This window comes from Rhinoderma darwinii, chromosome 13 (assembly GCF_050947455.1).
Source record: "Rhinoderma darwinii isolate aRhiDar2 chromosome 13, aRhiDar2.hap1, whole genome shotgun sequence".
In the NCBI taxonomy this organism is placed as follows: Eukaryota; Metazoa; Chordata; class Amphibia; order Anura; family Rhinodermatidae; genus Rhinoderma; species Rhinoderma darwinii.
In genome coordinates, this window is record NC_134699.1 from 56698388 (window position 1) to 56711191 (window position 12804).

The following is a 12804-nucleotide window of genomic DNA, read 5'->3' on the forward strand; positions in this document are numbered from 1 at the left end:
GAGCCCTCTGTAAACTCCTAGACGTGAAGTTGGACTTTTCTTCAGCCTATCATCCCCAGTCTAATGGCCAAGTATAGAGGATTAACCAAATCATGGAGAATTATCTTCGCCACTTCATCTCCATGCAGCATGATGACTGGGTACAGCTTCTTCCATGGGATGAGTTCTCGTAAAATAACCACACAAGTGTGTCCACTGCTTCTACAACGTTCTTTATGGTCTACGGCCAACATCCACAAATTCCTCTTCCTGTTCCGGCTACATCCCAGGTACCCGCAGCTGACTCTGCATTTGGAGATTTTCTACAGGTCTGGCAGCAAACCCGGTCCTCTATTCTGCAGGCAGTCGATCGCATGAAGCGAAAAGCAGATGCTAAGAGAAGAGAGCCACCTCTGTATATTCCAGGTACCAAAGTTTGGCTATCCTCAAGGAATATTCGGCTGAGGGTGCCGTCATACAAGTTTGCTCCCAGGTTCCTTAAACCCTTTGAGAACCTACAGCAAATCAACCCTGTCTCTTACAAGCTTCGGCTGCCTCTTACCCTCAGGATCCCCAATTCCTTTCATGTTTCCCTCCTGAAGCTTGTGGTCTTGAACCGCTACACAAAAAAGCCTAACCCTGCAGTTGCTCCCAGCGGTTCTTCCAATGTATTCGATGTTAAGGAGATCCTGGACTTCAAAAAAGTAGGAGGTAGAACGTTTTACCTGGTGGATTGGAAGGGGTTTGGTTCAGAGGAGAAGTCCTAGGGGCCAGAAGAGAACCTTAATGCTCCTGCTCTCATTAAAAAGTTCCTCTCTCGCTCTGGTCCCAAGAGGGGGGATACTGTAACGTCCACAGCCACGGACCGTCGTGCTTACCTGCCCTCCGATGGCCGCGGCCATGGACAAGTGAGTGCCGGGTGGCATCTCCCTCCTGAGAGGCCGGCACTCACTTCTGCATCGCTGCACTAGTTCCCGTAGGGTGCGCGCGCGCTCGGCCTTAAAGAGCCAGTGCACACACGAGGAAAATCTGTAATTAGCCCATGATCACCCTGGACTATAAAGAGAGCTCTGCCCTTTCATTCATTGTCTGAGCGTTGTTGTGTTTACCCATGTTAGTCTTAGCAAATGGTCCCGTAGTTTTATCCTGTTCCCGTGCCCTGCTACCTGTATCCTATATCCCGTGCTATATATGTTCCTGTGCCTTAATCTGTTGGAGTCGTGTTGTGCCACTGGTCACGCCTTCTGATATACACCACGTCTGGTGTCTTTAAGTTCATCTGTGCCGGGCCTCCATTACTGTCTGGACTATCAAAGGTGCTCTTGTACTAGGACTGTTGTTTGGCCAGCTGCTACTCCGCTACGGTGGTGCGGCCTAGTGGGTCCACATACCCATGGATCGTGACATTAATGATATGCAAATGATAAAAAAAAATGGTTTATTTAATTATTCAGTATCGAGTATGAGCGCCACACACAGAAATACACGCACTTACATGCCTTGGGATGCTATCAATAAGGTTATTAATGGTTGTCTGAGGAATGTTATGCCACGCTGAATGCACTTGGGCACGAAAATAATCAAGATTAGCTGCTGGCAGCTCCCTTTGCAATTGCCGACCAATAACATTCCAAATGTGCTCGATGGGAGACAAGTCTAGAGACGCTGCAGGCCATGGTAGCACGGTTAGGCATTGCAGGCCTAAATCCTGTTGATAAACGGATTCTGGGACACTTGGAGAAATGGCTGTACCACTGGTTCCACGACCAAATCAATGTAACGCCAAGCTGTTAGTGTACTTGAAATGAAGACTAAAGGGGTCCGGCTACTGTACATTATGGCACCCCACACCATAATCCCGGGACCAGTGTGATTTTTCCCTTGTGAAGGCCTCTTCATGGCGTTGCCCACGTGGTCTCCAGACCAATTTCCGGCTATCATTGCGTCTGAGACAAAAGCGGGACTCATCGCTGAAGTTGATAGACCTCTATTGCCGTCTTGCTTTGCACCATGATAGCCTTTGAAAATGGTGGCATGTCTTCAATGGAACACCTGTAGCTGGACATCTGGCCCGTATCCCAATGTCGTGCAAATGCCTTCTGATGGTTTGTGTCGAGTCTGGTTGCCAGCTAGGCTTGGGATGTGACGTCCAATTTTACTTGCAGTACAGAAGGGGTCACTATGCACCATTCTTCCAATTAGACGATCCGTCTGTGCAGAGGTTCGCCTCTGTGCACCTTTTGTGGTCGTTCCTGCCGTTGTTCTACAGACCTCCGGGACACGCAACGTTGATCAGTGCTGACATCTCGGCCTAGGAGCATAGCGATCTGCCGGAGTGATAAACCAAGGTCTCTCAGTACAAGGATTCTGTCCCTCTCAGTTTGAAATAATTGGCACGCTCACGAATAGGAGGCATTGCACAATAATCCCACACCACTTGATCCGATTTTTGATGTGGCTAAAAAAACTTTGCTTTCAATCTGGCTTTTATGCCATTCCCAATGGTGCCAATTGTCCAGTCACAATACTCTTTCACCACAGCAGCACGCAAACAGTTCACAAACTGCGCTGTTTGAGAAATACTGCCGCCCTTGGCCTGAAAGCCAATAATCATCCCTTTTTGCAACTCTGCTAAATCGCCCCTTTTACCCATTTCAACGAGTGATGTGTGTCCAGACAGCCTATCACACACCTTATATACTCACCAAGCCCACGACACATCACTTCCTTCACGGGCTACTCACTGCTGACGTTAAAAGTAGGGGGTGGTCATAATAATGTGACTCGACTGTATAAATATATATAATACTGTGCAAAAGTTTTAGGCAGTTGTGGAAAAATGCTGTAAAGTAAGAATGCCTTCAAAAATAGAAGTGTTAAATCATTTTTTTTATCAATTAGCAAAATACAAGGTGAAAGGACAGAGGGAAAATCTAAATCAAATCAATATTTAGTGTGACCACCCTTTGCCTTCAAAACAGCATCAATTCTTCTAGGTACACGTTCACAAAATCATGGATTTTGTAGGATTATAGTCAGGTAAGAATAGTATTTTTTTCTACTGAAAAACATTTAGTATGACCTCTGATCTATATTTTTTAACATAAGTATGGGCATAATGGAAACTATAGCGCAGTTGAGAGAAATCTTCCCATTCACAAGATGACCTTCTTACTTCATGATGCCCATCATATGAGGTTTGGGCACATTAGGTCTGTAATTTCATGTGAAATCATTACATGGCACATCTGCTTCTTCGTAACCTTGCAGTGTATGTTAGTCACAAAGGTTTCTTTGTATCACACACCTGAGGTTAGTCATTGGAGTCATCTGACATCCATCATTCAGTTCTAGTTAAACATTTCTTCGCATGTTTTTGTGTTTACACTACAAAATCCCAGCACAGCTCCCAGACAAATCCTATATACGAATGTGGGTGGAATGTATCAATGCTAAAATCCTCTAAGCACTAGGAATATGAATAATTCTATCTTACCAGCAGAAATTCCGCCAAAAAAACCCACCACAATGTGGTGCAGTTTTACGGACGGAATGCGGTGCGGATTCCGGGAGGGATACGCTGCGTAGGTTTTATGCAGCATATCCAACCCGTGGGAACCCGGCCTTAAGATTTTTTAAGGCTGTGTTCACGTGTCATGATCAAAATGCATTTTTTGCTGCGATTTTTGGAAAATCGTGGAAAAATTGGGCCATTTTGCTAGGATTTTGCAAAAATTGTAACAAAAAAAAAAGTAAGTTGACCACAAAGTGTGAACACTAAGGGTAGCAACATTTTACAGGTGGTTTATACTTTAATGGTGCATGCCTAGGTTCTCAAACTGTGGTATATGTACTTCATGGGGTATATGCCATTTCTCTAGGGGTACTTGTACTGCCATCATGCTGTGCTTTTCATAGGTGCAGTGTAGTGTATGGTCATACCTTTGTGGGTACTTGTCATTTATTTGGATTAGGGGGAACTTTGAATAGAAACGTTAAGGATATGTTCACACGCTTAACAAAAACGTCTTAAAATACATAGCTGTTTTCAGGGACAACAGCTCCTGATTTTCAGCTGTTTTTTAAGTAACTAGCGTTTTTTGCGGCCCTTTTTGGATCTGTTTTTCTATTTAGTCAATGAAATAACGGCTCCAAAAAAGGCTCAAGAAGTGACATGCACTCCTTTTTACGGGGCGTCTTTTTACGCCCCGTTATTTGAAAATGAGGCGTAAAATAACGCCCCGTCGGAACAGAGTGCCGTATTTCTCATTGAAATCAATGGGCAGATGTTTGTAGTTCTGCTTCTGATTTTTCCGTGTGAACATACCCTAAGAAAGACTGGTGTATACTAGAGTCACCGCTCCCTGGCAAAGTTGTAATGGCATAAGATGTGCTGGAAAGTTGTTCACCAGTTAGTGGTATAAGGACTGCTGTAGGGCCCATTATCTTGAGAGGCTCTCCAATACACTAAGTAAAATTATAAGGCTTAGTCTTTTTATCCTGGAAAAGTGGAATTCCCCTTTAAATGCTGAAAAAGAACTATCCGTTAGTCCCAATTTTTACATGCTACTACCACGTGGGACTCTAAGTAGGGTTCTCGGACTAGGGGACTAATATACACGAGATTGACAGACATGGAATAAGGAGGACCGAGGATGGAAAAGTCTATGAATACTAATATACAGGTGGGTGACCATAAGATTTGGCCCCGGCTGACTATGATTGCAAATTGCTTTCCCCACTTTTGTAGATCAGACCCCCTGCAATGAAACATTTATGGCCCATCCTAATGAATAGAGGAAACCAGTATAATAGGGGGTGTAGTGGTTGCTGTCACAACCAGCCTGTGATGCCTGAGAGGGCCCAATGCCCTCAAAAGTAGACACCAGTGTTATAAATGGCCCTTGATAGGTGGTGGGGGGGGGGGGGGTCCTGTTCAACATTTTGTGTTTGAGACCATGAGTTGATGTCTATAGCCATAGTATGAGACTGGACTATGGCCCATCACAATAGGAGGTAGTTCCCAACGGGTCGTACTTGGGTGGATGTTCACAAACATATTCTTTTACCAAATGTATGATGTTAAGAACCAGGATGAGCCCATATGTGGCTGGCTTCAATATTAATCATACAGTTAGCCAGCCCAGGCTTCTAGCCAAGCTGAATTCCACTGCCATGCTGTCCATATTGTAAATATAAATGCACTGTCATCTACAATCTGCTGGTCCTGGCTCTACGAGTGACTTGACTTTAGGAGATTTAAACTTTTTTGTTAGTAAGAAAAATTCTTAAACTGCAGGTGCAACTTTTTATCGTTCCTTCAATGGTTTCCTTGGTTCATATCATGTCTTGAAACCATAAAGAACAAATAAACTTTCATTAATATAAATCTTATTTTGCAGTAATTTATTTATACGTATATTAAAAAAAAAAGTTGCCCCTCCCCCTTCCCTATCAATCCCCGACCCCCATTCTACAAGTTAAAGCAACTGGTGGCAGTCACATCCAGACAGAGACTGAATTGAGAGGTGGTCGGCAGGATGAGCGCAGCTTTCTCTATGGGAATTATGGAAACTGCTGAGCATGCCCCTCCATTCAGTCTCCGTCTGCAGAAGGGGGGGCTCAGTAGATATGCCTTAAATGTCCAAGACCAGAAGACCCCTTTAATTATTGTATCAAGAAAAGTTGACAATGCCAGGGGGGGGGGGGGGTAAGTATAGACTTTTTTTTTTCAATTTAAACTTGGGAAAACTTTTTTTTGCAGATTTGCGATTATTGCGGCAGAATACCATATTTTCGCTGAAAAAATTGAAGATTTGCTATTTGTTGCGGCTTTTACTTCCCTATTCAATTAATGGGGAAAAACTGCAACAAAAGAGCAACAATTCCACAGAATAAATTGACATGCAGATTAAAAAATAATAAAAAAGAAAAAATGCACCGCAGGTTAATTTATGCACGTTTTCTCAGCTGATTTTTTTCCACGGTGTATTGATGAGATTTGTTAAAATCTCATCCACTTTGCTGCTGTAATATGCTGCGGATTTTACACAATTAAATCAGTTGCGGAAAATCTAAAGCTCATCCGCCCAGTGTGAACATACCCTAATAGGACGTCACCGGTGTAACAAGTCAGTTTGTGAAATGTCTTCCCTCCTAGATTTTCACCATCATCTGTGAGTGATATTATTGTAAAGTGAAAGGAACCGCAGCAACTCAGCCACGGAGTGCAGACCACGTAAAGTTACAGAGCGGGGGCGCCGAGTGCTGAGGAGCATAGTGCAGAAAACTCGCCAACGATCAGCTGACTCCATAACTGCAGAATACAAACCTCCTCTGGTATTAACGACCCGCACAAAAACTGTACCACCCCCCAGGAGCTTCATGGCATGGGGGCAGAGCAGCTGCATACCAGCCTTACATCAACAAGCCCAATGCCAAGCGTTGGATGGAGTGGTGTAAAGCCGTCACCACTGGACTCTGGAGCGGTGGAAACGTGTTCTGCGGAGTGATGACTCAAGCTTCTCTATCTGGCGGTCTGATGGACGAGTCTGGGTTTGGTGAATGCCAGGAGAACGTCACCCGCCTGACTGCATTGTGCCACCTGTAAAGTTTGGCGGAGGAGGGGTAACATACCTTCCAACTTTGAAGTACAGTAAAAAAGGAAATTTGTTTTCCATTAAGCCACACCTCTAACCTCATATACCAGATTCCAGGCGGTGTCCCGGCCGGCCGGTGGTGTACCGCAGTGTAAGCTGTATCTGTGTCCTTAGGAATCCAATGGTGGAGCAGGGAGCTGTCAGCTCCCTGCTCCACCGTTCATTAGGAAACGCCGGCTGTGAGCAGCTCGGCACAGACAGGCACGGTGCCGTGATGTCATTGCGCCGATCTATGCAGAGTAGGCATGCACGGTGCATCGAAACTTCGATACTGTTTCGATACTGTGCATCCCTAAACGGTTCGATACCGCTATTTCCTGTATTTCGATACTTGGCTGCGCAGCCGCACAGCTCAGCTCAGTATAGTAATACATGAATGTATGGGAGCGCGGCTGCGGCTGTGTAATTCAGCCACAGCCCCGCTCCTGAGTCATGATAAGTTCGCGGGGTCAGGATGATGCGATGCGGCCGGCGCTGCACTAATGAGCGGCGGCACTGGAGACAGAACATGGCGGGCGCGCTACAAAACACCCCCATGTTCTGTCCCCAGTGCCTGAACCGACGCTCATTAGTGCAGCGCCGGCCGCATCACCTCATGCTGACCGCGCGCGCACTTCCTGTCAGGAGCGGGGCAATGGCTGTATTACACAGCCGCAGCCCCGCTCTATAACGGCGGAGATCAGAGAAACCTCTCATCTCTGCCGTTATTCCCATGAATGCTGCGATCACAACTGACTGCAGCATTCAGGAGAAAGTGAGAAGGGGGGATGCCCCTGGATCGCGTCACAGGGAATTCCTGTGACGCGATCGAGGGCCATACCATATATGGGCAGACAGCCCAGGGTCTATTGACGGCCCCTAGGGCTGTCTTACCATATTTCATGTTTTTAGGACATACCCAAGTATGTCCTAACAACTGCCTGTGTACTATCAGTACACAGGCTAATGTACTGGCACATATCTGATATATGTCAGTACATTAAAGTTTAAAAATAAAGTAAAAACAAAGTATCAATTTAAAAAAATACACATACACCTTTATTACAATAAACATTAAAATAAGTCTCAATACATAAAATATTCACACATTCAGTAATTCAGTAATGATGTGTGCGCTGTAAAAAAATAAAATAAACACGGCTTTCATTCACTTATTAATGTGAGGCGCGATGAATTTACCCTCCATGTTCCTCACATTAATAGTAATTAACCCCATCATGTACCTCGCACATTAACCCATTATGACTGAGAAACATGATGGGATTAATTACTATTAATGTGAGGCGCGTTCAAAATTAATCACACGTCGCGCCTCACATCAGAAAACGGAAGAATTTTTTTTTTATTACTGTTGGCAAAAGTATCGAAATTGGTATCGAAATCGCAATACTAAACGAAGTATCGGTATCGAAGTCCAAATTTTGGTATCGTGACATCCCTAATGCAGAGCCACATACTGAGCAGACTTGAAGAGCGGAGGGATCTCTTGGGGCATTATACTGCGTGGGTGCAGCTATGGAGCCATTATACTGTGTTAGGGCAGCTATAGGGGTATTATACTGTGGGGAAGGGGGCATTATACTGTGTTTGGGTATTATACAGTGTGGGCTCCCTATGGGGGCATTATACTGTGTGGGTGCAGCTATGGCGGCATTATACTGTGTGGGTGCAGCTATGGGGGCATTATACTGTGTGGGTGCAGCTATGGGGGCATTATACTGTGTGGGTGCAGCTATGGGGGCATTATACTGTGTGGGTGCAGCTATGGGGGCATTATACTGTGTGGGTGCAGCTATGGGGGTATTATACAGTGTGGGTGCAGCTATGGGGGTATTATACAGTGTGGGTGCAGCTATGGGGGTATTATACAGTGTGGGTGCAGCTATGGGGGTATTATACAGTGTGGGTGCAGCTATGGGGGTATTATACAGTGTGGGTGCAGCTATGGGGGTATTATACAGTGTGGGTGCAGCTATGGGGGCATTATACTGTGTGGGTGCAGCTATGGGGGCATTATACTGTGTGGGTGCAGCTATGGGGGCATTATACTGTGTGGGTGCAGCTATGGGGGCATTATACTGTATGGGTGCAGCTATGGGGGCATTATACTGTGTGGGGCAGATATGGGGGCTTTATACTGTGTGGGTGCAGCTATGGGGGCTTTATACTGTGTGGGTGCAGCTATGGGGGCATTATACTGTGTGGGGCAGCTATGGGGGTATTATACTGTGTGGGTGCAGCTATGGGGGTATTATACTGTGTGGGGCAGCTATGGGGGTATTATACTGTGTGGGTGCAGCTATGGGGCATTATACTGTGTGGGGCAGCTATGGGGGTATTATACTGTATGGGTGCAGCTATGGGGGCATTATACTGTGTGGGGCAGCTATGGGGGCATTATACTGTGTGGGGCAGCTATGGGGGTATTATACTGTGTGGGTGCAGCTATGGGGGCATTATACTGTGTGGGGCAGCTATGGGGGTATTATACTGTGTGGGTGCAGCTATGGGGGCATTATACTGTGTGGGTGCAGCTATGGGGGTATTATACTGTGTGGGGCAGCTATGGGGGCATTATACTGTGTGGGGGGCAGCTATGGGGGTATTATACTGTGTGGGGTGCAGCTATGGGGGTATTATACTGTGTGGGTGCAGCTATGGGGGCATTATACTGTGTGGGTGCAGCTATGGGGGTATTATACTGTGTGCACCACCTCGCCCAATATAATACCCCCATAGCTGCACCCACACAGTATAACCTCAACCCCAACACTTTTGAGGTGGTTTTAGACGCTTACGAAGCACAACCATCTTGTGACTGAAACTACAACAGGGAATGTCACTCAGCTTTCCCAGACTATTGAATGGCAATTCTACCTGCTGTATAGACTGATTTTCCTCTCAGTGGCGAGCGCTGACTGGTGGTATTTTGGCGGGAATTCACTTCAATATAACGACAACACCTGACCCCAGCACTTCAGGCCGCCATGTTTAAAAAGCGCCCAGCTATACCGGACAGCTCCATAGTTTCCTCACGGCCTCGTATATCTCACGGCCTCGTATATCTCACGGCCTCGTATATCTCACGGCCTCGTATATCTCACGGCCTCGTATATCTCATCTCACGGCCTCGTATATCTCATCTCACGGCCTCATATATCTCATCTCACGGCCTCGTATATCTCATCTCACGGCCTCATATATCTCATCTCACGGCCTCATGCTGCTGTTATTATTATTATCGCCTACCACATAAGCTCAGCCCTGACTCCAGCGCAAGAGCGTCCGGGAAAGCGGCTGTTGCTAAGCAACGCAGACACCGGGATCCCTAATTTAAATATAAGGCGGGAGATTGGGTGGAGCGTTTGCTATAAAGCTGGGGTAAGCAGTGGGCGGGGTAATGGGCGTATGCTACAAACAGACCCGCCTCCTAGTATATAAGCGCCTACACAAGTGACAGCGTACAGGATAACGCAGCCCCGCTGTCGCCGACGGTACCGGGATTGTTATCATCACCACTGCGGTTCCTTCGGTGTATGGCACTGACAGGACCCAGGATGTCCCGCTCGGAGGAGGTGCACCGGCTCACCGAGAATGTCTACAAGGTGAGAAGTGAGGGAGCCCGGGGGGCAGTTCTAGCGCTGCCATTATAATAGTTGCCTTCTATTATCACGGGGGAGGGCGACTGGTATTATTTTTTTTTTGGGTCGCTGGAGTGAGAAAATGTCTGTGCGACAAACGCATAAAGCAACGTTTAACTCGTGCCATTCATGCCTGTATGAGCCCTGCTGTGTGCCCACCTGGTACAGGTGTTCTGAGACGTCATGATGAGCCCCCCCCCCCCCCCATGGTGGAAGAACAACCCATTTCCTGGACAGTTTTTTTGGGGGGTGCTTGGAATGTGCGTTTTTGGGTCTTGCAACTTTTTCACCTCAGAAGTCAATGAAAACCTGGCGTGTGATTTCCATGACTTCTATATAGTCCAAATAAATTACAGAAATATATTTTTTTAATTAAAATCAGCGGTCATGTGACCGCGCAGATGCGTTTCTTCAAAAATATTTTTTTTTGGGGGTATCTGGAAATCTTGGTGGCCATCACTGATGTGTCCAGTCTTACACCTTGGCAATGCCATGCTAGTCTAGGGGTAGAAGGTCTAGACACTGTAGACTACCATGCACTTGGAGTGCCCACTTTGTGCCAGTTGACCCCATTTTTAGAAGGGTATGACCCACGATGATCACTCAAAAGCAGGACAGTCTAGATCTATAAGGAAAAACCAAGGAGGTGGTGGCACTTTATAAATGTGTGATGTACAATGTGGGGGCTCCCTGGCATAGTGCCCCTTTCTTTGAGGTGCTAATCATACTCCAGAATGTAGATGATGTGGGTCATAGTGGCATCTGGAGGGCACAGAACCAACTATAACCTCTCCCCATTCAACTAAATATTGTATCAATGGAAAATGCACAAGACCCGAGATGTTCCCAATCCTCGTGTGTCCAGATTTGGTTAAGAATCGGGAACATTGACATTTTAAATGTTTTTTTTTAAGAACCGTGCGCCGCAAGATTATTGTTAATTCACAAGGTGTTTTATGTGTGATAATGCTTATTTTATACAGACGGGCTCGATGGCTTTGACCAATTATATTGGTTACTAAAAAAATATTCTGCACTTTTTTTTTTTTCCCCCACATACTTTCCTGTTAAAATAGTTTATATATATATAAAATTTGTTCATGTCTCCAATTTTTTTAGAGCTGTTCCTTCTTTTTAATATTCATATATATACATTTTCCTCTTATGTTCATAATTTTTTATATTTACATTTATTTATCTTTTCCTATTTATATACTTCATACAAATTTTTTTTTTAATCCTATTCAAATAGTTATATTTATATATTTTTATTCTGGTGTTTTTTTTCTACTTTTTTATTTTTTTTACGTTTTCATTTTATTGTTAAGTAAAAATAACTAGGCATCCTAGCACTATGGTAAAAAAAAAATAAACAATTTAAAAATAAAATGTCAATTGATGCTACCACTTGGTTTTGGTAGTCTGGGTGGTTATGTTTGATGCCAGGAGTTCGGTTTCATTAGCGATTTGTACAAGCGGAAAATTAATTACGTTTCAATTATACGGTGAGCCCTTGTCACAGAAGGGTGATGTTGAGATCTGCGCATAATTACAGGGACGCGTCGGGAGGAGGGACCTGTTGCTCTGCTACACATAGGCCCAGCTGAGGCTCTGACACGCAGGATGCTCATTGTTGTGTTCTTAACGTTGCGATCACTGATCTGTCCCTTTGATTCACTGATGTCATTTTTAATATATACTTTTTGGTTTGCACTGTATATGTGGTCTGACTGTATTGTTGCAGTACCCATAGCTTGTTCGTTCCTGGGTGTTTTGTGTAAGGTGAGGACACTGAGCAGGATGTCGATTCAGCTTCTTTGTGTTTACTGTGCGTGTGGTCGTAAATGTAGCAAAAAAGAATCCAAAGTTGACAAGAGCCAAATGTTATGGCTAGATGACTGGGTCAGAACATCTCCAAAACGGCAGGTATTGTGGGGTGTTCCTGGTATGTAGAGGTTAGTGAAGCGGCAACAGGCTCATGGGTGCCCAAAGCTCATTGATGCGTGTGTGGAATAAGACTACATTCAGATGTAAGTAGCCAACCCACAATGTGAAGAACTGCAGTTTTTCACGTGCAGGGCGCATTGTCACGGTTCCCCCGTAGACTAATCTATCGAGGGATGCGTGAAGCGCAAAAAAAATAGGATATGTCCTATTTTTTTTTTTTTTTCACGGATCCTTCACGCACTCCGTTGAAAATACGGTCGTGTGAACGGCCCCATTGAAGTACGTGAGTCCGTGTAACGGCCGTGACACGGACTACATATACGCTTGTCTGAAGTTTAGCCCATCTGGTCTGATCCCACAGAAGAGCTACTGTTACACATTGCTGAAAACTATAGAAAGGTGTCAGGGCATGCAGAGCTGCAGACCGGTCAGAGTGCCCATGCTGGCCCTTGTTCCATGCCGAAAGCGCAAGCAATGGGCACGTGAGCATCAGAACTGGGCCATGGAGCAATGGAAGAAGGTGCCTGGTCTGATGAATCCCGTTTTCCATCTTGTGGACAGCCGGGTGCGTCGCTTAC

The 12804-nt window shown here is 45.4% G+C and overlaps 1 protein-coding gene and 1 long non-coding RNA gene across 6 annotated transcripts in view; one reads left to right on the top strand and one right to left on the bottom strand.

Annotated features, from left to right (window-relative positions):
- Positions 1–9957, bottom strand: part of LOC142666196 (uncharacterized) — a 145815-nt gene extending 135858 nt beyond the window's left edge. Inside the window, exon 1 of the long non-coding RNA XR_012851648.1 lies at positions 9516–9957. This is a non-coding gene — a long non-coding RNA (uncharacterized LOC142666196). The remainder of the gene's footprint in view (positions 1–9515) is intronic.
- Positions 9958–10026: 69 nt separating this feature from the next.
- Positions 10027–12804, top strand: part of BAIAP2 (BAR/IMD domain containing adaptor protein 2) — a 117635-nt gene continuing 114857 nt past the window's right edge. Inside the window, exon 1 of one of the 5 annotated variants that reach the window (XM_075846171.1) lies at positions 10027–10243. In XM_075846171.1, the coding sequence (XP_075702286.1) occupies positions 10175–10243 (69 nt within the window). In that variant the 5' untranslated portion in view covers positions 10027–10174. The remainder of the gene's footprint in view (positions 10244–12804) is intronic. The other 4 variants (XM_075846170.1, XM_075846167.1, XM_075846169.1 and 1 more) reach the window with 4 other exon arrangements.